General features: G+C 38.7%; 2 protein-coding genes across 3 annotated transcripts; one reads left to right on the forward strand and one right to left on the reverse strand.

The window, feature by feature from the left end:
- Positions 1–176: 176 nt before the first annotated feature.
- LOC139944802 (thiamine transporter 2-like) lies at positions 177–25,263 on the reverse strand. 2 transcript variants are annotated; one of them, XM_071941913.1, is made up of 7 exons: positions 24,901–25,263; positions 8,243–8,301; positions 6,817–7,161; positions 5,558–6,251; positions 4,409–4,601; positions 3,326–3,467; positions 177–2,506 (listed from the first exon to the last, which is right to left on the reverse strand). In XM_071941913.1, the coding sequence occupies exons 2-7, from the start codon at positions 8,276–8,278 to the stop codon at positions 2,273–2,275; spliced, it is 1,644 nt and encodes a 547-aa protein (XP_071798014.1). In that variant the 5' UTR covers positions 8,279–8,301; positions 24,901–25,263; the 3' UTR covers positions 177–2,272. The 2 variants fall into 2 exon arrangements, with proteins under 2 accessions (XP_071798014.1, XP_071798013.1); XM_071941912.1 differs by lacking the exon at positions 24,901–25,263 and adding an exon at positions 11,052–11,219.
- On the forward strand, positions 11,371–20,541 carry LOC139944801 (uncharacterized). The gene is made up of 8 exons (XM_071941911.1): positions 11,371–11,476; positions 12,941–14,305; positions 14,844–15,150; positions 15,813–16,030; positions 16,395–16,529; positions 17,607–17,711; positions 18,507–18,654; positions 19,229–20,541. Exons 2-8 carry the CDS (start codon positions 12,950–12,952, stop codon positions 19,351–19,353), a joined length of 2,394 nt encoding a protein of 797 aa, XP_071798012.1. The 5' UTR covers positions 11,371–11,476; positions 12,941–12,949; the 3' UTR covers positions 19,354–20,541.
- Positions 25,264–25,268: the final 5 nt, after the last annotated feature.

Raw genomic sequence — 25,268 nt, forward strand, 5'->3', positions numbered from 1 at the left:
GATGCAATCCCATAGTTCAAACTCCCTTATATCAGTTTGTAAAGTTAATTCCTGTCTCCCATCACAGTATAAAGCCAATTGCCCTAACAAGTGAAATCTTGGTTGATAAAACAATCGTCCTCATCAGCTGTAAATAAATGGTAACAAGGTGCAAGGAGAGTAAAACTCAAGGCAAATATAGATTTATTAATTTCTTGATTACAAAAACACATGTTTGATCTAAAAAGAGTTAACAATTATTGCGTAAAAACAACACTACTTATTCTGCGTCACTGCTTTTAATTATCTTTCTGTTTTTGTCTTATTATTAAAATGTCTTTATAGATTTTTTGTAAATAATTATAGATTTTTAATATATGGCCAGGGATCATTGGAATGGAAGGCCTTCGGGCTACAGTTTTTAGGTAAACTTTTTTAATTCCAGGCATATGTCCCTGGCTTTTGTTTTGTACTTTATATGTTTGTTCTTTGTATGTGTTTTTATGCCGAATAAATAATAATAATAATAATAATAACACTGTCGACACAATGTTTGCACTTCTGTGTACATAAGATATTATGTAATTAATTATGAGAAGTTTTTTAAAAGCGTCTTAGCCTAAACCAAACTTGAGGACCTCAAGGTAGAAATCAATATGCCTGATAAGATTTCAACCCGCTATTAAGTATTTATCCAAAAAACCCCAAAACACACACAAATTCTGAACATTAATATTTTTGTTGTACCATTATAGGTTAAAGCATTATAGGTTAAAGTATTATAGGCTACGTTTTTTTTTGCCACAGCCTTTGGCAGAGTATACCAGTTTTCCTTGTGGTTTACAGTTAAAGACAGTGAACAGTATTGGTAATTGTCAAAGACCAGTCTTCACAGTTGGTGTATCTCAACATATGCATAAAACAACAAACCTGTGAAAATTTGAGCTCAATCGGTCATCGAACTTGCGAGATAATAATGAAAAATAAAAACACCCTTGTCACACGAAGTTGTGTGCGTTTAGATGGTTGATTTTGAGACCTCAAGTTCTAAATCTGAGGTCTCGTAATCAAATTTGTGGAAAATTACTTCTTTCTCGAAAACTAAGGCACTTCAGAGGGAGCCGTTTCTCACCATGTTTTATACCATCAACCTCTCCCCATTACTCGTCACCATGAAAGGCTTTATGCTAATAATTATTTTGAGTAATTACCAATAGTGTCCTCTGCCTTTAATTGAAATTTGTTGTGTTCCTTGTAACACACCCGATGTGGTGGTCGGGGGATCTAATCCTACCTCCATGGCGAGATTGTAGGGGATAAGGTTGACGGGAACCCACCTAGACATAGGTTTTTTGTGTGAAATTTTTCCCATCCCATTTTATCAATTTTTTTTCAAAAAAAAAAAAAGCTGTCATGGGGAGGGATTAGGAGAGCTCAAGCCATTTAGACTTGATTTCAAGTCTGAGATTGCGTTTTTTTTATCGGTCACGCAAAATTCTCCCAAAGAATAGCTATCAAACTCAACCCATAAACTAACAATCCCTCGAGTTTTACATAAGGGAAGGGGACCAATTCCCTTCTCAGCTGCTCTTCCCCGATGTTGGAACTCTCTACCAAATCACTCCAGACTCACTCCAGACTTTTAAGCGAAATTAAAAACCCATCGGTTCTCTTCTCGCCCTAAAAAAAGACAATTTTGTAGCATTCTATTAGCAGCTCATTGTATCGCTGGAAAAAATGTCCTTTATATAAGTCTTACTTAAAGGAACATTCAACAGAATTGGTTTTTGCTAACAAAACAGTTGCTGGCAGTGTAAGCACTATCCACCATAAACATTAACTGACAAACCTGTATAAGTTTAAGATCGATCGGCCATCTGGGTCAAGAGGGAATGGTGAAAAACCGATTAAAAATTTTGCATTGCATTGATGGCAAAACAAAAATGAATAAAACGCTCACTGAGCGATAAACTCCAAACGCGAAGTTAGATTAATTATTTCTCACCGAAAAAAATATGACATTTCAGACAGAAATATTTCAAGGGATTTTTTCTACTATCATCATCATTTGACCATGTAAGTTTTATGTAAATCTGTGATCTTCACGATTTTGTTTCTTACCAATTCTGTGCGTTCCTTTAAATTGTTACAATAGAATTAGCAGTAATTGCAAACAACTTACCAACCACAAGGATTGATGGTATAAATGAAAACATCAGTTATGGCCTGATGTTTCTACCATAGCAGAGTCTTTCTCGAAGGCTAATTATTATATATTACCATCGCTCCAATGTTACACATCACTATCATGTTCAGTCTCATTTTGAAACTGCTTGTACTGTGTGGAGACTCCGCCAGCCTCAACCGGCACCACGGGGAGATCCTGCCACAGGTTCCCTGCTGCGAGTCGCCCCATCTCTCGGCGGGCTCGCCACGCTGCTCCCCATCCATAAGCTGTGATGGTGTACACTGCCTTGAAGCAGAAGGCGCAGCCTAGAATGAAGAAGTAGCCTCCGTATATCACAAACTGATTGACAGGTCAGAAAGAACAACATTTTATTATTAGTTGCATAAAGGCTACAAACATGGTTAAAGGCAGTGGACACTATTGGTAATTACTTAAAATAATTATCAGCATAAAACCTCATTTGGTAACGAGTAATGGGGAGAGGTTGATAGTATAAAACATTGTGAGAAAAGGCTCCCTCTGAAGTGACGCAGTTTTCGATAAAGAAGTAATTTCCCACAAATTTGATTTTGAGACCTCAAGTTTAGAATTTGAGGTCTCGAAATCAAGCATCTGAAAGCACACAACTCTGTGCGACAAGGGTGTTTTGTTTTCATATGTTAAGATACACCAAGTGAGAAGACTGGTCTTTGACATTTACCAATAGTGTCCAGTGTCTTTAATGACTTGAGACCTGGAACAGGTCTGAGTCTACATTGCCTCTGTTGCCCTTGATCTTGGCCTTGCTTCCCTTACAGATTAAAAAACAAAATTCCAATGGAGATTGGCTACACCGATACAGATCAAAGGTCAAACAGGCAATGTCTTCTGTTGCCCATATGTCTCACATCAGCCGTCGATTTCACCAAACACTTCATAACTAAGGATTAATCTTAGGACCAAGGGCATGCAAACCTTAAGATTACTCCTAAGTTAGGACTAGTTACTCGTCCTAACTCGAGATAGGATTAATCCTAGCTTTTTGTGAAATCGGCTGCAGTTTCCTTTAAAGACGGTCAATTACCATAAACTTTAAGATCTTCAAGTGTAATACTCTTTGCTAAATTGCCATTTGAAGATGAACTTGCCAAGGAAATGTCAGCTCATATTATTTCTTACTTGCGTGTCTGCAGGTGTGTTCAGTGTCCGAGAGTCCACCACAACGAAGGTAAGTATTGAGCCAAGAACCATAGCGATGAACATGTTTAATCCAAAGACTAGAGCGTAGCGCTCAACGGCAAGATACTTAGCAATCTGGTACCTAGAAAGAAACAAAATCAGTTTAGCAATGAATTTCAGTCAACCAACTACCAGTTAAACTCCAACAAGCCAGTATACATGTACTTAAAGCCATTGGACACTTTCGGTAAACAGTATTTCCCAAAGGCCCACAATTTGTGTATCACAACTTATAATATAAAATAACAAACCTGTGAAAATTTAGGCTCAATCGGTCATCGGAGTCGATAGAAAAAAACGGGAAAACCCACCCTTGTTTCCGCACATTTCGCCATGTCATGACATGTGTTTAAAATAAATCCGTAAATCTTGATATCGCGAATTGATAATTGTTTTAATGTTTTCTCAAAAAGTAAAGCATTTCATGGAATAATATTTCAAGAGAAGTCTTTCACCATTACCTTGATAATTTGTAAATCTGTGATTTTTTTTTTCTGTTCCGAAAGTGTTCAATGGCTTTAACTAAGCAGCATCTAGCAACAGAGTCCAGCAACCTAATTTCATGGCTCTGCTTACTGTAAGCACAGAATCGGCGCTTACGGAAGCAGGGAATTCTGTGCTTACGGCAAGCGTATTTCTCACAGGTTAGCGGTGAATTTTGGCTTCTGCACGTGCGTTCTGCATAATACAAGGCATTCTACGCTTACAAATCTAGCGCAGAAATTCGGCGCTTGCACGTAAGCGGGGAATCGTGATCGTAAGCGCAGAATTCGGCGGTAAGCAGAGCCATAAAATTGGGCCCTGATCAATACCTTGACTTATCAACGACCATTATTTCAGCAACACTCCTTAATAAGGAAATTCTGGTACACTCACAGTCAGAAAACAGATTCACAAATTCACAAGTTCTCCAGTTGTTCTTTTAGTGTCGATTAACGTTTTTGTTTTTCTGTGTCAACAAAATATTTGCGTAAATCTAGATTCAAAGAGATATTTTTTACCGAACATCAAACTCAGTCTTACGTTGCTATGGTAATCACTAATTGATATGAAGACCGGAAGACAATGTAGAGGACGTAGCACAGCCAGATGTTACCGGTCACTCCCATGGCAACAAGGATGGCAGCGTCTAAGAGGGAGACCACACCTAGCAACAGCTCTCCGAACAGACGCCAGTCCATCTGTACAAACATAATCAAGAAGGCAGAAAGAGCTCCTGGAATAAAAGAAACATTCGCCAGATATTAATGTGGTCATTCTTGTATGTATTTTATTTTAAAGTGTTTGGGTATTTTGTTGTATTTATCACAAAAGACCAACGGCTACAGATTTTCATTAAAAGGCAGTGGCCACTATTGGTAATTACTCAAAATAATTATTAGCATTAAACCTTTCTTGGTAACGAGTAATTGGGAGCTGTTGATGGTATAAAACATTGTGAGAAACGACTCCCTATGATGAAGTAATGCGGTTTTCGAGAAAGATGTAATTTCCCACAAGCTTGATTTCGAGATCTCAGAACTTGAGAACTTGAGGTCTCGAAATCAAGCATCTGAAAGCACACAACTTTGTGTGAAAAGGGTGTTTTTTCTTTCATTATTATCTCGCAACTTTGACGACCGATTGAGCTAAAATTTTCACAGGTTTGTTATTTTATGCATATGTTGAGATACACCAAGTGAGAAGACTGGTCTTAGACAATTACCAAAAGTGTCCACTGTCTCTAAACCTACATGGTTTAAAGATGATGATGGTAGAAGGCTTCCCTTAAAATATTACTTGCTAAAAGACGATGTAGTTTTTTGATAGAGTAATACAATGTCACGAGAATGATTTCCGTCTCACTTCTATCTAGCATATGTACAACGAATTTACGAGACTCTCCTGAAAACATTGCTCTGTGTTTGTCGACAACTTGTTGACTAATGAAGCAGAAACTTCAACAGGTAATTTATACTACATACTCCTGTATTCACACAGTGAGTAGGGATTCATGTCATGGCCAAGAACTTTATCTACAAAAGGTATCAAAACCCTGTTAGACGAAGTGTCACAGCCTATAGACATTTATCAATGCCATAGATCGACCGTATGATGTTTGGTCATGAAGAGCAGCATGGTTTCACTTCACTGCAAGTGTAAACTGTAATGCATTTAGGCCCATACCCTTACCCGTTAGCGTTGTGATGGCTTCAACGGCCCCATTGTACAGATCGGTATCCAAGTCGCTGTTCCCAGGTTTCTTAAAAATGATCTCCCACAAGTTCTGTATATAGTTCCCGACCTGGTAGTCGCCGCACGTGGCGAACGCCCACCAAAGTGACCACTTCAACAGATGAAAATCCCCGTAACAATTCTTAAAATCACTCCACATCGGAGCGAAATTCACCCAGCAACAGTCCCGGAAAGCCCGACAGGACGTTGAACACTGCCCACTAGAGCTCTCCAAACTTGTTGATGTCTCTTGGTGAGGATTCGAACCACTCTCAGTCTCCGTTCTTGGCTCCTGCGCATGTTGGGCGTCGTCACTTTTGCTATCTTCAGAAGATATCCTATTCTCATCCCTAGACTTGTCTCTGTCCTCCTCCGCTCCTCTGTGGAAATACAATGTCTGTCTGACGCTGGGGAGCGCGAGAGCAACGAAAAGCGAGCAGAACACGCTCACCATTGAAATGACGTTGAGTCCATAGTATGACGTCACTTTCAACGAGATGAGAAGTTGACCAAGCGCGCCGGCGATGAACTTGCCCGTCAGGATGGAGCTCCGAGTGTAGCTGGAGACTTGCTGAAATTTCTCTCTTGGTACAGCAGCAAAGATGTAGGCATAGTAAGCGATTTCGGTGGCAGTGGCGAATCCATACAGGAACTATTTTGACAAAAGCAAGCGAGAAAAAAACATAATTTACAAATATCAGTAACTTTTGAGTGTCCAAAATATTATTTTCACCACAAAGTTAAAAATGACATATTTTACTGAATATACTGAATCGGCTGAAATTGATGAGAAATGGTTGGAAAATTAATAATTTGTTTTATATCCTTGAGTCAGAGTGTTCATTTATTAATTCAATTGATACTGATTCAGGCTGTTGGGTTTTAATTGCAAACCCTGGCAAGCGATCTGAGTGGTAAGACATCAGAAGCATGACAAAGAGTGTAGGTGAGATGTGTCTGAAACGGTGACTTCAGCTACAGCTAAGCTAGATTGAGCGCGTCTGCCTATTCTTCAACACTGGCAGACGCGCTGATCTTGCAGCAGCTGTAGCTGAAGTTGCCGTTTTGGACACTGTTTCCCACACGAGTGATAAGCTTGTGAATTCCTTCAAGAAAACGGAACAAAATGATAACAGTGCTAACCAAAATAATTAATTTTTTATCCCAATGCAAATTGTTATAGATGTCTTTTTTAATAATTAATGAAATCAACAAACCTGCATGAATATCATTTGCAAGACCCCTTCACCCCAGAGCAGTATGCCCCACGTCCCGATGAAAGTCAACCCTTCGAACACCACGACCGGTTTGTACCTCAGCGCATCGGTGAAGAGAAACACCGGCACGAGGGCCACCATGTACGAGTAGGTCCAGTAGGGGTACACCACGTTGTCCAGGTCGCCCTCGCTAATGTTCTTCACCTCGATGAGATACGGGGTGAGGAAAGGTTCGGACGGCCTCATGGCTTTGAAGAAACCGTAGAGACAGATAAGTGCTGTTGCAAGGATCCATCGCTTTGGGTGTCGATAGGTGTACCAGGCAAATGCTGAAGAGTGGCAACTCTAGAAATGCACGGGAAGAATAAAATTGTTGCTTTATGGTTGGAATGGAATGCATCTTTAAAGTCACCTAAAAATAGATTTTTTTTTCTTTCAAACATAAGAGTATACATGCTTCCGAACAATAAAACAGTTTTTTTCAGTAATTGTTTGTCACGATTTATATGTTTAAAAAATATATAAAGTTGTTTGGGGGGGCTGACTCCGCCTACCCCTTTTGTGACGTCAATCGAGGCAGACTTTGCCTGCAATGCGTATAGTAAACACACGTGCAAAGTACATGTACGTCCAAGTCATGAGTTGGTACATTTCAAAAAGTGTTTTTCTGCGTTCAGCAGCAATACACCCGGTCGGCATTGCCGGAAAAAAACAATTTTCTTTTTTTTTTAAACGTACAACTCACGATTTGGTCCGTACATGTACTTTGCAGTTGTGTTTACTCTACGCATTACAGGCAAAGTCTGCCTCGATTGACGTCACGAACAGCGCCCTCTCGGGTCGGGGTCTACTCTTAAATTTGTAAATAACAAAAGAACTGATTTTTTAAAACCTTAGCTAACTGTTTATTCACATTCCACTCATCAAAACACATATATTAGTGACAAAAGCTTTATTTTGAAAAAATACCACTTCCAGGTGACTTTAAAGTAAAACGACATCGATTTAAAAAAGTACTCAAGTCAATCATCAATAAACATAAAAAAAACCTGACACTTAATAGCTTCATCCAATCATGGAGCAAGTCTAGTTTATTGCTCTATGATCCAATGTGTCAAGTTTGACAACAAAACAGTGTTTTTTTTATGTTGTGAGTTTTAATACAAGATCTGTCTGAAATCTTCAATCAACACCGTTTGCTCTAATTTTGTCTCACGCAGTCAACAAGGACACACACATTTAATTTAAACAGGTCAATGAAACTATTATAAATCCTACCCAACAAATCATCATTTTACTTGAAAGATTAAAATTACAGCCACTGTCAATATCTAACTTCTCTTGGCAAATCCTGAGTCTTCCCTAATAATGGCTTTATTCCTACACTAACATATAAAGATTGATAATTTATTTTTAAAAAACTCACCAAGTTTGCCCAGCCTCTTCTGACCACATCAACCATGCTGCTTTGGTAAAGTTACCTTTCTACAATAAGTCCGGTAAAAAAAAAAAAAAGAATTGTAAAACCCTGAAGAATAGTTATCATTACTTGATCTCATATCATCAACTTAAATCAATTGCATCACGTAACATCTGGTTTTGTTTGTTGAACGTGATGGTTTATATGAGTTTTAATGTGTATAGAATGTCAATGAACTTTGTGCTCAAAATAACAATAGTGTGACAGACTTACTTATTTACACAACAAAGTGGTCTGCAAGCTCTATGACTAAGTTAACTCATTAATTCACAAACTTTGTCTCAACAGACAATGTTAAACCGATCGGACGACCATTAGTTTAATGACCCTGGCAAGATACAAGAAATTATGTTTGCACAATCTTTATAAAAATTAAAAATGATAAACTTGTTTATTCTACAAACATCTGACACAGAAAGTCAGCATATTTAGTTATCACATCCCAGTTCAAAGTTTAAAGTTAATAAAGTGCAACAGCCGGCTGAAACAAAATGTGCAACGATAAAGAAGGGAAGATGCCTTACTAAATGTTTGTAAATTATTGGTTCTTTACGCCAATTGGGTCATTCGGTGTCAATTCAGCACGCTTTTGGACCTGACCATGTCCATCACAGATTGAAACGAAATGCGGTGTGCTAATTGGACTCCCTGATCAAACCATAGAGCAAGGAATCAAACGAACCCCAAGATCCTAAATTTTACATCACTCATTATTTTTTAAGACATAGGTTAACAAACTGTTGATGTAATGACCTGCTATGTTTGAAGGACAATCATGTCTCAATAAAACGTAAAGCACCTACAGAGAAATCGTTCACAAAAACATTATTCTATAGTGAGTGAATTCACAAGTGAGTTGAGCAGAGTTGAGCTGCTGCAAATTATTTGTTGCGAATTTGAGACGTCAACATTCGCTTCGCAATCGATCACATTCGCAGAAGTATGAACCCGGCTTAGATCCATTTGCGCAATGTTTATGTCGCAAGTTGCTCCATAAATGTTGCGCAAGTGGACTTACGCAGTTGCGTAAAGTTTTGTGAAATCGTCTGCAGGTGGTTCAGACAACTTAAACTACCAAGTTGAGGTACACCGTCAGTTTTTAATAATTATACCAATTATAGTAGCAATCCTGCCTGCTGAATGATTGATATTTTATTTTTAATTTGTGATAAAATTAAAAACCAATATTATAATGGATATTTCTAAAAATTACAACAACAATTTGAATAACACATCTCTGATCTCGCATCTCATATTTTTTTTAGAACAAGACTTAGAACAAGAACAAACATTAAACATCAATTCAATCAATTACCAATAGAATTGTAAAACCCTGAAGAATAGTTTATCATTACTTGATCTCATACCATCAACTTAAATCAATTGCATCACGTTACATCTGGTTTAGGTTGTTGAACGTGATGGTTTGTATGAGTTTTAATGTGTATAGAAAGTCAATGAACTTTGTGCTGAAAATAACAATAGTGTGACAGACTTACTTATTTACACAACAAAGTGGTCTGCAAGCTCTATGACTAAGTTAACTCATTAAATCACAAACTTTGTCTCAACAGACAATCTTAAACCGATCGGACGACCATTAGTTTAATGACCCCGGCAAGATACAAGAAATTATGTTTGCACAATCTTTATAAAAATTAAAAATGATAAACTTGTTAGTTTATTCTACAAACATCTGACACAGAAAGTCAGCATAATTAGTTATCACATCACAGTTCAAAGTTTAAAGTTAATAAAGTGCAACAGCCGGCTGAAATAAAATGTGCAACGATAAAGAAGGGAAGCTGCCTTACTAAATGTTTGTAAATTATTGGTTCTTTACGCCAATTGGGTCATTCGGTGTCAATTCAACACGCTTTTGGACCTGACCATGTCCATCACAGATTCAAACGAAATGCGGTGTGCTAATTGGACTCCCTGATCAAACCATAGAGCAAGGAATCAAACGAACCCCAAGATCCTAACTAAATTTTACGTCATTCATTATTCATTATTTTTTTAGATAGGTTAACAAACTGTTGATGTAATGACTAGCCCTGGTAGGACGTCAGTCAGTGCCACTGCATGCAACGGAGGAGTCCAACCTGGGCTAGTGTAATGACCTGCTACGTTTGAAGAAGGACAATCATGTCTCAATAAAACGTAAAGCACCTACAGAGATATCGTTCACAAAAACATTATTCTATAGTGAGTTGAGCAGAGTTGAGCTGCTGCAAATTATTTGTTGCGAATTTGAGACGTCAAATTTGAGAAGTATGAATATGTCATGAACCAGGCTTGAGTCTATTTGTGCAATGTTTATGTCGCAAGTTGCTCCATAAATGTTGCGCAAGTGGACTTACGCAGTTGCGTAAAGTTTTGTGAAATCGTCTGCAGGTGGTTTAGAAAACTTATAGTACACCGTCAGTTTTTAATAATTATACCAATTAATAGTAGCAATCCTGCCCGCTGAATGATTGATATTTTATTTTTAATTTGTGACAAAACCAATATTAATTATTATAATAAATATTTCTAAAAATTACAACAACAATTTGAATAACACATCTGTGATCTCACATCTCATATTTTTTGAGAACAAGACTTAGAACAAGAACAAACAATAATCATCAATTCAATCAATTATTTTTTATATATTCAATTCAAATTCAATTTCAATTTCAATTTTTTCAAGACATTTTTAATTTTATTTTTTATTTCGCAATTCTATTTTATTCTGTAATTGATTTCATACCTGAGCAGGGCAATTTCATTTTCCTTGTGGCTTTGGCTTCCTCGCTGCACACACAATTTATTCACACCAAAGTTAAAGTTACAAATGAATGATATTTAATAGGATGAACTACACAAACATTATTAACATGACAGTGACACCTTGCAAATGCAGCAAACGCACACCCACATTAAGGATCCGGCATCATGTGACTTATCACGTGAGCAGGCCAACCTTTAGACAGCCTCGTAAGCATTAATATCGCCCCTTCATACACAACCCAAGCGCGACAATGCTCTACCTGCGAAAAAGGTTGAATTCGAACGAAATGCGTTTGTTTGCTGGTGTACATCCGGGACATGTAAGAACTGCCCGCCTTAAAAACCCGCCTTCCTGAGACAAGATTCAGCTATTTAACATCGGGAAAAGCCTGCCAAGAACATCAGGTACTGCTCAATTTATTATGGATGGCGAAACAACAACTGTATTGTTTGTGATGCGCAAGCTGTGGTGTGAAAACTTGGGTCACTTTCTCCTTACTGGTGGTGGATGTTTGTTTGTTCGTTATTCATGTCCGTTGAACTGAACCGAGGCGTCTGAAAAATCAAAATGGCGACTGTATAAATGTATCAAATAAGTGGCATGCACTTGCGTTCCCCCTCTGCTGGCCACAATAGCATTTAAAACACCAGAGGATCAGTCAAAATTCTTTCTAAGTGAACCGGCTGACTATAGTTAGGCTGGCTGGTCAATTATGTTGAAAATCATTTCCATACATTTATAAAAAATACTAATAATAAATATAGATTAGCCTACTCTTTTTTTTTGTATTTTTTAAATCATAAATATTAATATTAAATTTAAAATTAATAAAACAAAAATTAAAAAAGGAGAAATATTTTCTGCACAAAAAACACAATATTAAAAAATCTCACACATAGCTGGCCTCTGGACTTGGCATCTCTGACTGTATGATTTCCATTTCTTAGATTTTTACTTATTTATAGTAGGCTAGTAGAGAGCTGCTAAAATTTTGACAACGTAACCCTCCTCCCGACGATCGCCAGGCCTGAGGGTTAAGAGATTCTTTTGAGCGACAAATGACAATTTGGCCCAACACGTACAATTTTGACAGCTAGTCACCAGCTTTGCCCCATTTTTACCACTTTCAAAAATCATGACACAAATTCTCAGGTCAGGGCACCAACTTAATGTCTAATGAACACTCAAAACACCATTGAGAAAATATTTTTGAAGAAAAAGGACAATAACTTACCAGATCCCGGAGCGAATTCCTGGCAGGTTTAAATTTTGAACCTGTTGCATTGCTTTGCAAACGCTTTGTTTTTTTGGTTGGACTAAACCATTCTGTGAAAGGGGTGTTAAAAGGCAGTGCTGCAGTGCATGAGTGAACGGCGGGCAATGTACGGACAGTGTGTTTTTATTTAAAAAAAGAGGCTTTAAAAGCACTGGACACTATTAGTAAATACTGAACAAAGTATTTGCATACAACCCTATTTGGTCACAAGTAATGGAGAGCTGTGTATAAAACATAGTGAGAAACGCCTCCCTCTGAAGTAACGTAGTTTTGAGAGAGAAGTCATTTCCCTAAATTTGATTTTGAGACCCCAGAATCAGATTTTGATGTCTCAAAATTAAACACCTAAAGCACACAACTTTGTGTGACAAGGGTGTTTTTCTTTGATTTTTATCTCGCAAATTTCAACGACCAATATATTAATTTTGATTCCACAGGTTTGTTATTTTATGCATATGTTGAGATATACCAAGCATGCCATGTGAGAAGTCTTTAAAACGGACGGACCCACAGAGAGGAAAATCCTGAATTTGAAGGTTTGAGTTACATCTTACTTAAATTTGCTTACCTTTCCTCCTTTAAATTTTTACAGATTTCAAACATGTCAAGAGAATTAGGTGAAGACTCTGGGACTGAAGTTATAAGTATGGATGTCAACGATGGCGATCCGGGTCAAGATGAGGCAAACGTTGATGAATGCAGTCACTCATTAGACAGCGGGCCTGAGGAAATCCACAAGAATGCTGAGGAAACTAACGAGGGTGCTGAGGAAGCTACCGATGGTACAGACCAAACCTTGAGGCTAGAGGTCTACTCAGATGACGCAAATGATAGTACTCCTGTAACTGTTGACGAACCTTCTGTTTCCGTGCCCTTCTCAAAAGCCGAGATGAAGAAGAATGTCTCCTCGAAAGGCAAGACCATTGTGAAGCAGAAGAAGGTGTTGAGGCACGCCCATTCATCCCATATAGAGATCAGGATCGAAGAGGACAGCATTGGGTCCGAAGATGATAAGACCAGACAGGAAAGTTCACTTGAAGATGTCGACAACGGCAGCGTTTTGAATATAGAGGTCAGCTGCTCAAATAATGCCGCAAGTGAAAATGGGGATCTTGATAACGGGAAGGTCTACAGCTCCGTCTTGTTCAGCTGTAATAAATGCAGCTTCTGTACGAGTAAACTCAGCGAATTAAAGCTTCACGCTCTGACGGAGCAGCATGAGACTGTAGACACATCTGAGAATGAACTTGATGATGATAACGATTCGGATGAGAACCTTCGGATAGAATACGCCTGCTCAAAGTGTTCCTTCCAAACAAACCGCTTCCTCACCTATAGGGAGCATCTGCTGACTCACACAAAAATCAGCGGCAACGAGCTCTTCAAATGCCTGGACTGCGAATACACGACTCGCCATAAGTACAACCTCAAGACACACTTGAAGAGGCACACCAAGATCGAAGAGCTGTGCGAGGACGAAGTTTTCCGCTGCGAGAAGTGCGACTACGTTTCCCCGTACAAGCATGACTTGATGACCCACATGAAGAAACATGATCCTGAGAAGCCGTTCCAGTGCACGGAATGTGACTTTATGAGTATCTATAAGCACAGCTTGATACATCACATGAGGTCCAAACACGAGAAGCTACGACCGTTTAAGTGTGACCAGTGTGACTATTGCTCGGCACGGAAGCAGGATCTGGCTACACACATGGGCCGTCACGCAGTAGTGAAGAAGTTTAAGTGCGATCGTTGCGATTACGCCACACCCTACCGAGTCAGCTTCAAGGCCCACATGGACAGACACCTCGGTAACAAACTTTTTAAGTGTGAACACGAGGGATGTGAATTTGCCACCACCACGAAGCAGAACTTGAAATCTCATGAGCTACGACACGCCACAGTGAAACCCCTAAAATGTACCCTGTGTGATTTTTCTGCTACACATCGCCAACAGGTAAAAAAAAGAAACCATATGTATTGTATGACGTAGGGATGAGATCTTTCGGACTTTCATCTGAATTCAGCCGTGTTGTATATGTAGCCATCCTTGTCTCTTAAATGAAGCAATCCTTTGACCGCCTTCTATAGAGCTGAGTATACAGCACTGTTTCCAAATGCTCCTTGAAATCTTTAACTACAGAGGTTTCTAAAAGTGGGAAACGTTCTCATTTCAACAATACCTCCTAACATTTGTAGCATGGTTTACAGACATTTTAGTAAGCGATGGCTCTCGCCCCTGATTGTATAATTAATTTTTCACTTAATTTGAGATTGAAGAAGAAAAAAACAGTTGAATTTTCAAAACAAACTGGGCATCAAGCCTGACGGCTACATTGTCTTCGGCTTATAGTGCTATGGTTTAATTTGCCATTTAAAACCTTTCCCACTTCCCCAGTATTGTTTTTGTCTCGCATAAACCGCATTTAACAAGAGTAGTAAGTTTGAAATTTTGAGAACTTGTTCTTTAAAAAACAGCAATTTTGTTCTCACAGATGATCAACCACGAGGTAAAGCATGGCTTGTCCGACGGAGTAACGCGAACCTACAAGTGTATCTCCTGTGAGTACACCACAGGGCACAGGTACAGTCTACAACGCCACATGAAGCGCCATAAAGCAGACCGCAAGATGCCGGACAAGGACTTCATATGCTCCATGTGTGGATACTCCACGGGGTACAAGAACAGTCTCAAGCGGCACATGGCTAAACATTCCGACGTCAAGCCGTTCAAGTGTGGACACTGCGAGTACTCAGCTATCAATATGACGCAGATGCATGTTCATATTGCAAAGCATACAGGTAAGAAGACTGAGAAGACCAGATGCCTATTTCACAAAGCAGTAAAATTCATCACAAGACAAATTATCAGTATTGTATTAGGCCCTATTACCTAGTTACCAAAGTGATATATCTATTTTGACATCACACTTTTATGAAGTAACTACAATTGATTTGCAGTTAAGATCAATCTTAGCTCATTGTGAAATCGGCTTAAGCTGCTTAAGCATAAAAAGTTGCTAAGCACAATGAAATTGGGCGCAGGGACTAATTTCATAGAGCTGCCTAAAACAGAAAATTGTGCTAAACAAATACTGCTTAGCAGAAATGAGCAGAGTACTACTTCCCAAAAACTACCTTGCAGAGGGAGGAAATTCTCACAATGTTTTATACTATCAACAGCTCTTCATTGCATGTTACCAAGTTAGTTTTTATGCCAACAATTATTTTGAGTAGTTACCAAAAGTGTCCAGGGGTGGATTTCACAAAGGTAGTCCTAACTTAGGACTAGTCCTAAGCAATGCTAAGAGATAGGACTGGTCCTAAGTTAGGACCAGTAACTCATCCTAACTTAGGACTGGTCCTATCTCTTAGCATTGTCCAGGACTAGTCCTAAGTTAGGACTACCTTTGTGAAATCCACCCCAGTGCCTTGAAGCCTAAATTTTAATATCACCATTTCAGGAATAAAGCCATTCAAATGTGACTTGTGCACCTATGCAACCGCTAACAAGCAGCACCTGGTGGGTCACATGGCCAAGCACTCCACTGTACGTCTAAACTGCACAAAGTGCGAGTTCTCCACAGCCTGGAAGCAAAGACTGAGAGCCCACCTCAAGGCCCATGAGATGGGTACACTACATCAGAAGAAAGATTCCGAAGCAAACGCAGGAAGCGAACAGGTGGGTGACATTAGGCTTGGGAGACTAGTGAGACTAGTGTCGTAGTTACGACTATTGACTGTTAGTCGAGTTGCAACTACCGTTTTTCAATTATTAGGTTAATCGTGCCGCCACAATTACTACAAAAATACATAATTTAATAGTCGAGACTACCTGTTTGGTGAGCCAATTCTGCACTCCAGACTATTCAAGACAACATAACTTACACAAGTGACACAATCCTTCAATCCTTCCCCGTGAATTTTATTGCTAAAATGACCACTTGTCGAACACAACATTTAAAGATGTGACCCAGCTCCCTAAAGTTGTTTTCCAATAAAAATATTATTTTATGCATTAAATTATTGACATGATGATATTACAGGAAGATGCCAGGAGGGATGGTGGGGACGAGGGAACATCAGATAAGGATCAAGCTCTGAGTGAAATCTCCAGCGCCATTGAGGACTTCCAGAAAAACCACACTAAAGAGTCAAAGGACCTCATAGCTAACAACAATGTAAGATAAGATAAAATATTTTTTTACAGATGGAAATTTGCATCTGGGATAATGAACATTAAAGTCACCTCACCTGGAAGTTGTATTTTGTCAAAATAAAGCTTTTGTTACTAAAATATGTGTTTTGATGAGTAGAATATGAATAAACAGTTAACTAAGGTTCTAAACAATTTATGTCCATTTTATTCACAAATTTAACAGTAGGCCTGACCCAAGAGGGCGCTGTTCGTGACGTCAATCGAGGCGCGATATTTGAAACTCGACGGCTCGAAGGGTTTGCTGCACAGCGCTGGAAAAAACATTGGACCGGACCACTGCAAACTAACCCCATTTTTAGTATGAAAAAAAAATTCTATTTCCAGGTGACCTGGTGACTTTAATTATTTTGGTTTTACCAATAAACACCTATGTGTGTTAATACTTTATACTCGGTACTTTCCCCCAAGCTCTGTGAAAACAAGAATGCCTGTGATTTTTTTACAGAGCTCAGGAAAGTACTAAGTATACAGTGCTTACACACATCGGTGTATAAAACCAAAATTAATATAAGATTTAAGATAAATTATTCAGCCAGTGGTAAAAAGCTCAAAACCAAAACATTGGTCATTGTCGTACACCTTCAGCTTTTTCTAAATAACAACAAACTCTTAAAGGAACTTTGGTCATTGTCAAAGACCAGTATACTAACTAGGTGTATCCCAACATATGCATATGCAAATTTTGACTCAATAAGTCATCAAACATGTGAAACTTGTGATAGAATAATGAAAGAAACAACCCTTGTAAAAGCCTGAAGTCTTTTATTAACACTTGAGTGAGAAATTACCTTTCTCAAAAATTATGTCACTTCATAATTCAGAGGGGGACCGTTCTCACAATTTTTTAGAATGTCAACAGCTCTCCACTGCTTGTTACCAAGCAATTTTTATGCTAACAATTGTTTTGAGTAATTACTAATAGTGTTCAGCCCCTTTAAATAAATTAATTATTGTCAAAAATGTAATGTAGCCTCCTAAATACTTGCTGATAAATTGAATAATATTGATATCAGTAAATCCCAACTTTATTTTCTGTTAGGTTCATGAAAACGGAAGTGCCTCGGATAGTGATGTTGAGATGCGTGCTACAACTCAAATAGCCACTGCTTGTAACAAGGACGGTAATCTTGAACAAGTTGGAGAGGTAAAGAAATGAACACTCTGAGGATATTCTCAATTTGATTTTGAGTACTGAGTATACTACATATATATGTTATCACACAAGCACGAGTGGAATACGGAAAAATGTAGCGCTTCTGTGTCCCATAGCCAACGAATTTAACGTCCTTTTAATTTGATTCTTGTCCCTTTAACCGCCAGTCAACGAAGCTCCTAAATATAATGTTGTGAATACACATTACAGTTCTATGCACAGTTTATGCAACCCCAATCAGTTGTATGATTTCAACTTGAATTGACGTGGCGGAGCGGTTAAGAGCACCGAAATCAAACTCTGGTGTTTCTGATCAGCAGAGTGTCGGTTCGAATCCCATGCTGTGACACTTGTGTCCTTAAGCAAGACACTTTAACCATTGCTTCGTCCTTCAGATGGGACATAAAGCCGCTGGTCCCATGTGTTGTGTAATGCATGTAATAGAACCTAGTGCACTTATCAAAAAGAGAAGGGGTTCGCCCCGACGTTCCTGGCTGTGGCTGCTGTATGCGCCGTGGCACCTTGTAAACCCTTATAAGGTGCTACATAATTGGGTCTCAGAATTCATCACTGCAATAACCTATCTTTCTGAAAAGTTTGTATATACTCAGCCCCTTGAGGACCTTGTTTGGTAGATACGTGCGCTATATAAGACTTCGATATTATTTTTTTTGATTATTATTGGACCAATCACCTCGTAGGAGATCAATGGACTAGAGATTCCTCTGCAAGATTTACCAACAATGGGTACTGATTTTGAGATATCTTTGATTTCCCTCCCCAAAGGTACAGCTCATAGACGAAGATGGGAACAAGATGTCGGCGACTGTCCAATGCATCAACGGGAAACAGACCATTGAAATCCTAGTGGGGAATGGCATCAAACAGACGGTTGCGCTGAAAGATCTTCAGAAAGAAGGCTGTCAAGCATTTAGTAAGTTTTCAAAATTTGTCAATTTTTTTTTTTCTTTTTAAGAAAGTAACATCAAAAGTTATGTGCATTTTAGTAGTTAATATAACTCCAGGGGCCAGGCCCAATTTCATGAAGCTGACAAGCAAATATAGTGTTTAGCAAATGTTTTTGCTAAGCAAAATATGAGTGGGGCAATCAAACCAGGAACACTGGGGCGAACCCCCCTGTTTTCACGATAAGCACACTGGGTTCTTTTATGAGCATTACACAACACAGGAGACGTACAGCTTTACATTCTATCTGAAGGATGCAGCAATAATGGTTAAATGTTTTGCTTAAGGACACAAGTGTCATGACCGGGACTCGTACCCACACTCTGCTGAACAGAAACACCAGAGTTTGAATTCGGTGCTCTTATCGGCTCGGCCATGACATGCCCAATGTCAGGTGTGGGTGGACACAAGAAAACCAAGAGTGAAGTAGGTTTACTTCGACAATTAAATTAGAAGATGTTGAGTACTAGCATTGTTCAAGGTTTTATGTCTGACAGACAGGAAAGCCTAAAGATGTGTTGTCTTTGTTTTTCTCCCGACAGTATGGGAACAAGCAGAGGAGGCCGATGGGACGAAGCACATCCGGGCCGTGTCACCCACCAAGTCCAACCCAGAGTCAGAGAGTGAGATGTCACTGCTGGTCATCGACGAGATGGACACGGTGTGACGTGACGAGATGGACACGGTGTGACTTGATGAGATGGAAGCGGTGTGATGTGACAAGATGGAAGTGGTGTTACTTGACAATATATAACAAGGTTACCAGCCAAAGAACCATATCAGACATGCTAGCTGTGAATGGTTTTCTGCTTAATTTTGCTTAGCAGAAAATAATTTTAAGCAAAACTGTCTTTACTTTTTGAAACTGTGCCCTTTGCTTTGTTTGCTTAGCAGGTGACTACTCTATGCTTTGACAACATCTACACGCTAGAGTTAGGGTTAAGCCCAGAGCATACTTTATTTGAAAGGGAATGTGAAGCGAATTATGGTTAGGCAATTCGTTCCACATATTTTTTAGTTTTGACGCAAGAAATGTTGTCCTTCGCGTGTATGAACCTTTTGGAGTGTGGTACATAAAGCTGTCAGAACATAGGGGCTGTCGAGACTTCTATAGGGGTCTCGGAACATAGGGGCTGTCGGAACATCTACAGGGCTGTTGAGACATTTATAGGGCTGTCGGAACATGGGGGCTGTCGGAACATAGGGGTGCCTGAAAATAGGGGCATTGGAACATAGGGGTGTTGGAACACACGGGTGTCAGAACATAGGGTTGTCCGAACACGGGTTCCAAAACACAGGGGTGCCAGAACATAGGGTTGTCAGAACATAGGGGTGTCAGAACACAGGGGTTGTCAGAACACAGGAGTGCCAGAACACAGGGATGTCAGAACACAGGGGTGCCAGAACATAGGGTTGTCAAAACATAGTGTTGTCAGAATATAGTGTTGTCAGAACGTAGGGGTGTCAGAACATAGGGGTGCCAGAACATAGGGGTGCCAGAACATAGGGGTGCCAGAACATAGGGGTGCCAGAACATAGGGGTGCCAGAACATAGGGGTGTCAGAACGTAGGGGTGTCAGAACATAGGGTTGTCGGAACATAGGGGTGTCAAAACATAGGGTTGTCGGAACATGGGGGTGTCAAAACATATGGGTGTCAGAACACATGGGTGTCAGAACATAGGGCTGTCCGAACATAGGGTTGCTAAAAAATAAGGGTGTTAATCACAGAGACTTGGCTTAACATGCACTTTACTGATAAAATAATTATAACAAGTTGAGTTCCAAATGTGTATTCAATACTTCCTATTTATATCAAATGAACTTGAGATGTACGACACTTTGAAAAACTGAACGTGAATAAAATTGTCTATTTTTTGCATAAATATACATGTACGTGTATCTTGTGTTTGTACTGGGGTCATTCCGTGTCAATTCAACACGCTTTTGGACCTGACCTTCACGGATTTAAATGAAATTCGGTGTGCTGATTGGACTCCCTAAGAAATGCCCAAATCCCAAATTTTATGTAATTCGGATCATTATTTTGGGAAATACGGCTTAACGAACTTTTGACTAATTAGCATGACCTGCTACGTTTGGACAATCATATCTCCAAAAGTAAAACACCTACCGAGATAATATTTACATCATTTTGAAGCTCTTGACATGGCCCACATTTGATAACATAAAATCAAAAAATTTCAACGCACCACCAAAAAAATACGCAAAAATTTGACCTTTGACCTTGACCTGCGAAAATGCGTAATTTTCAAAATGTGCAAATTTTTTTTTTATGCAAGTTTAAAATGTAAGCAACAATATTCTGAAAAATTGTGATGGGCACTCTTACAGCTTTTTTGTTATGATTTTTTTAACAAGGCCAAAACCATAAAAACGCATTGTACATGTACATTATACATACATGTACATACATGTATACAGTGTAATGTGTAGTAATGTGTACATGATACATGTACACTAGAAATTCAAAGATAATCATTCAACTTTCGAGTTTCACATTTTGATGTTTAGTACAAACACAAACTAAATGCATTTCACTAGATCCGGCAAGGATGCACTGCTTCAGCCCAAGTTCAGCAAATTTTCAGCAAAACTTTCAGGAGGATGTTCCTTGAAAAGTTCAAACACTTCTTTCAGATACAAAGATCAAAATGTTTCTGGAGATGTTTCTTCTCACCATCAACAGTAACCGATACAAAGTCTTTCATCCCTGGCATTTGTCTGCTGACAGACTCGAACAACTAAAAGTCTCTCACAGTTTGCACCATTTTTAATGAAAGAGATTTTCCAGCCTAAAGGATTTGGAATGGAAAGCATTCCCTGCTAATTCACCAGTTTCTTTGATTTTCTTGGCATGTAGTTTGATGCTCCCAATTCATCTGCTATTCTTTTCACACTCCAACTCACTGCTAAGACACTCAAGACATGAACTTTTTCACTTTTCTTGGTCAAGGAATGAAACTTTCATTTCAACTGAGTTATCATCTCACTTTCATCGTCACCAAACTATTTTCCTGTAGCAGTTTCCAGTTTCTGCTTTTAAATTGTTGTCTTTAGTTTCTCAACCTTGTTTTCCATGTAACTTCCATGAGCTTTCTTCTTACTTATGATTGGAGATACACCGATAATTGTCATAGCCTCATTGATAATGTTAATGTCGGTATTTGGCTGCACAAAAACATCCTGATGTGCAGATGACATTGATGGTCCCTGAACTTCTGGATCACTGCTAAATCTTTCAGTTGTTGAGAGTATTTTCTCAGGCGACAGTTCAGATATCTACTTGCGACAGCCGGTGCTGTGTGCTCGAGTGAAATAAAGACTTGGATGCTCCAGTATAAACCTAAATGATACCTGCCTTAAGCCTGCTTTTTTTCTTGCTTTGTGATTTAAATGGGTCACAGTGTCTATGATCATGACTTGACATTTAAAGGACTAAATAAAGCTTTTAAAGCACTAAATGTGAATACTCTGTACACTGTACATTGTATAATGTGTGTACAGTATGTCGGATACACAGTGTCTCCTATATTAAATTAAGGGGATGAAATGAATTAGCTCATTAAGTCATGTCATGAAATATACTTTTGGACTCTTAAAAACCATGTCACCAGGGTGACATGGTTTTTAATGTGTGTGTACACACTACCACACAATACTCTGTACACACTACCACACAATACTCTGTACACTGTACATTGTGTATACAATGCGTTTTTACGGTTTTGGCCTTGATAGCCAATGTTCAAAAAATCATAACAAAAAACTGTACGAGTGCCCATCACAATTTTTCAGATAAATGTTGCTTACATCTTAAACTTGCATTTAAAAAAAAATTGCGCATTTTGAAAAATACTCATTTTTGCAAATCATGGTCAAAGGTCAAATTTTTGCGTATTTTTTCGGTGGTGCGTGGAAATTTGTTGATTTTATTTTAATGTGGGCCATGTCAAGAGCTTCAAAATATTATCTTTGTAGGTATTTTACTTTTGGAGATATGATTGTCCAACCATAGCAGGTCATGCTAATTAGTCAAAAGTTCGTTAACCCGTATCTCCCAAAAAAATGATCCGAATTACATAAAATTTGGGATTTGGGCATTTCTCAGGGAGTCCAATCAGCACACCGAATTTCATTTAAATCCGTGAAGGTCAGGTCCAAAAGCGTGTTGAATTGACACGGAATGACCCACTGGTATCATTTTGGAGGTGCCAAGTTGTTTTTAACTTAAATTTAACATAACATGCATTTATAAAGCGTGTTAACATTGTTTCAAAGCGCTGTACAACCGAGAAAAAAACATTAAAATGCAGAGTAAAAAAACAGGAGCAATAGCAATATGGTTTTAAGAAGCAAACATTTTGTAAAAAATTGCAAAACAACATTCATATGCAGGAAATACTGCATGTTACTGCGTCAAGAGCGTCACTGAGTGACGGACATGTGCGCCACAATTAACAACGTTGAGACCAAACCAAGAACTGACTCTGCGGTAGTGCAGTTAATTACAATCCTATAAAAGGTCCCAGCCTATTTCTTTACTATCCGCCCAGGTAAGACTTCATAAACAGGGCAATTTTGTCAATTTGGATTTTTGTCAAAATAAATAATGGTCAAATTTTCAGACTTCGGGACAAATTTTCGGGGGTGATTTTATGGTTTTTAAATGATACAAAAACGGACCACTGAAGCGATTTCATCAGTGTGGGCTGGGTATATTATTTGCAAAAGTTTGACTTTTATTGGGAATTTGGGAGTTAAGGTTTTTTTGTCAAAATAAATACTGGTCAAATTTTCAGATTTCGGGTGTGAAAATTTTGGGGGTAATTTTATAGTTTTAAATGATACAAAAACGGACCACTGAAGCGATTTTATCAGTGTGGGCTGGGTATATTGTTTGCAAAAGTTTGAGTTTTATTGAAAATTTGGGGAGGAGAGTCAGAAAAAAAAATCCGTCACGCCCGCATCATTTTTTATTATGGTCGAATTTTAAGATTTTGCGTGAATTTCTTTTTTATTGATCTCATGGTTTCATAGATACAAAATGGACCACTGAAGCCATTTCATCAATGTTGGGAGAAGGGTATAATTGCGCACAAGAGTTGGGTTTTTTTGTCCAAAATCGAAAAAAAGAGAAATCCACAGTGCGGGTAGGGTAATTTTCGGATTTGGGGTGAAATCTTTTGGGGAAAGTTTCCGTATGGCGCCACCACTTTTTCATTCAATATGAAATAAGAAAGTATCTAATTTATCTAAAAAGGGATATCTCATTTAATAGGATATCTATTTTTGTTAAAATGAGTGAAAAAGTGGTAGCGCCATACGGAAAGTTATCCGGGTATAATTATTTGCGAAAGTTTGAGAAACACTATTTGGAAATCTGTTTTTTTTTTGTCAAAAAACAAAACAAAAACTGCCATACTGGCATGGTTAAACTTTCTTTCAGTTGGGGTGAAACTTTTTTCAGTGAATTTATGGTGTAAAATGAAATGGACTATGAAGACCCTTTTTTCAGTGCGGGCTGGCGTTATAATTGCAAACATTTGAGATTTATTGAAACAATATTGAATTTTTTTTTTGTCAAAAAATCCGCAAAGCTGGCACACATTTTCAGAGTTAGGGCAAGTTTTTTTTTCCGGTGCGTATAAGCCTGGCTTCAAATGATACAAAACGGGACAACTGAAGAAATTGTTCAGTGCTGACTGGGTAATTATTTGCAAAAGTCTTAAATTTAATGAGTTATATGTCGGATGTGGCTGTTGCTGAAGCGCAGTGAGTTCAACATGCATCGCTAAAATTTGCAGTTTTCTAGCATGATCTTTAACACTGGGACATCTGGGCCCACTGTTTGCCTCTGGCCCTACCACTCATGTCCCATTTCTTGATCCCAATCCTTGACGTGCATCGTTAAACTTGCACTTTTCAAACATGATCTTAAACGCTGTGACATCTGGCTTCGGGTGGTTTGTTCCATTGGGGGATAGTGCGTGTGTAAAGACAATTGTCTGTAGCAGTCCTCGTTTGATCGAAACCATGAACTTCATTGTAGATTAATTTCTGCGAACAGCCAGATTGCCGGTTTGTTGCTAGAAAACGAGTTTTTATGATTAAATATGGATATAAAAATATTACATTTGCATTTTACAAAGAAAATAATAACACAGTAAATTCATCGTAGAAAGATAACATACCGTTGGTTTAAACTGTGGAGTGCAGCTGCAGTGCTACATGTGGCCAATGGACAGATCACAGCTCGCTTGGTGCATTGCAGAATATAATTCATTCCTCCATGTTTATTCGAACCGGGGACAGCAGCAAAACAGATGACCACCCGCCCCCGCTGCAATGTAAAAACTTACAAGTACAGATACGGGCTAGAAATATAGCCACAACCCGATGAAGTTAAGACCAAGATACGCTTTGCTCATGTCACGGGAAGAAGCAGTGATGAAGGCATATCTGAGAAATCTTTTATTACCTCAATACGTACAAAACGTACATGTACATTCGATACCTACAACAATACGTACACCCATGTACAACAAGAGCCAGTGAAGGC

The sequence above is a fragment of the Asterias amurensis genome, chromosome 12, assembly GCF_032118995.1.
Source record: "Asterias amurensis chromosome 12, ASM3211899v1".
NCBI classification, from domain to species: Eukaryota; Metazoa; Echinodermata; class Asteroidea; order Forcipulatida; family Asteriidae; genus Asterias; species Asterias amurensis.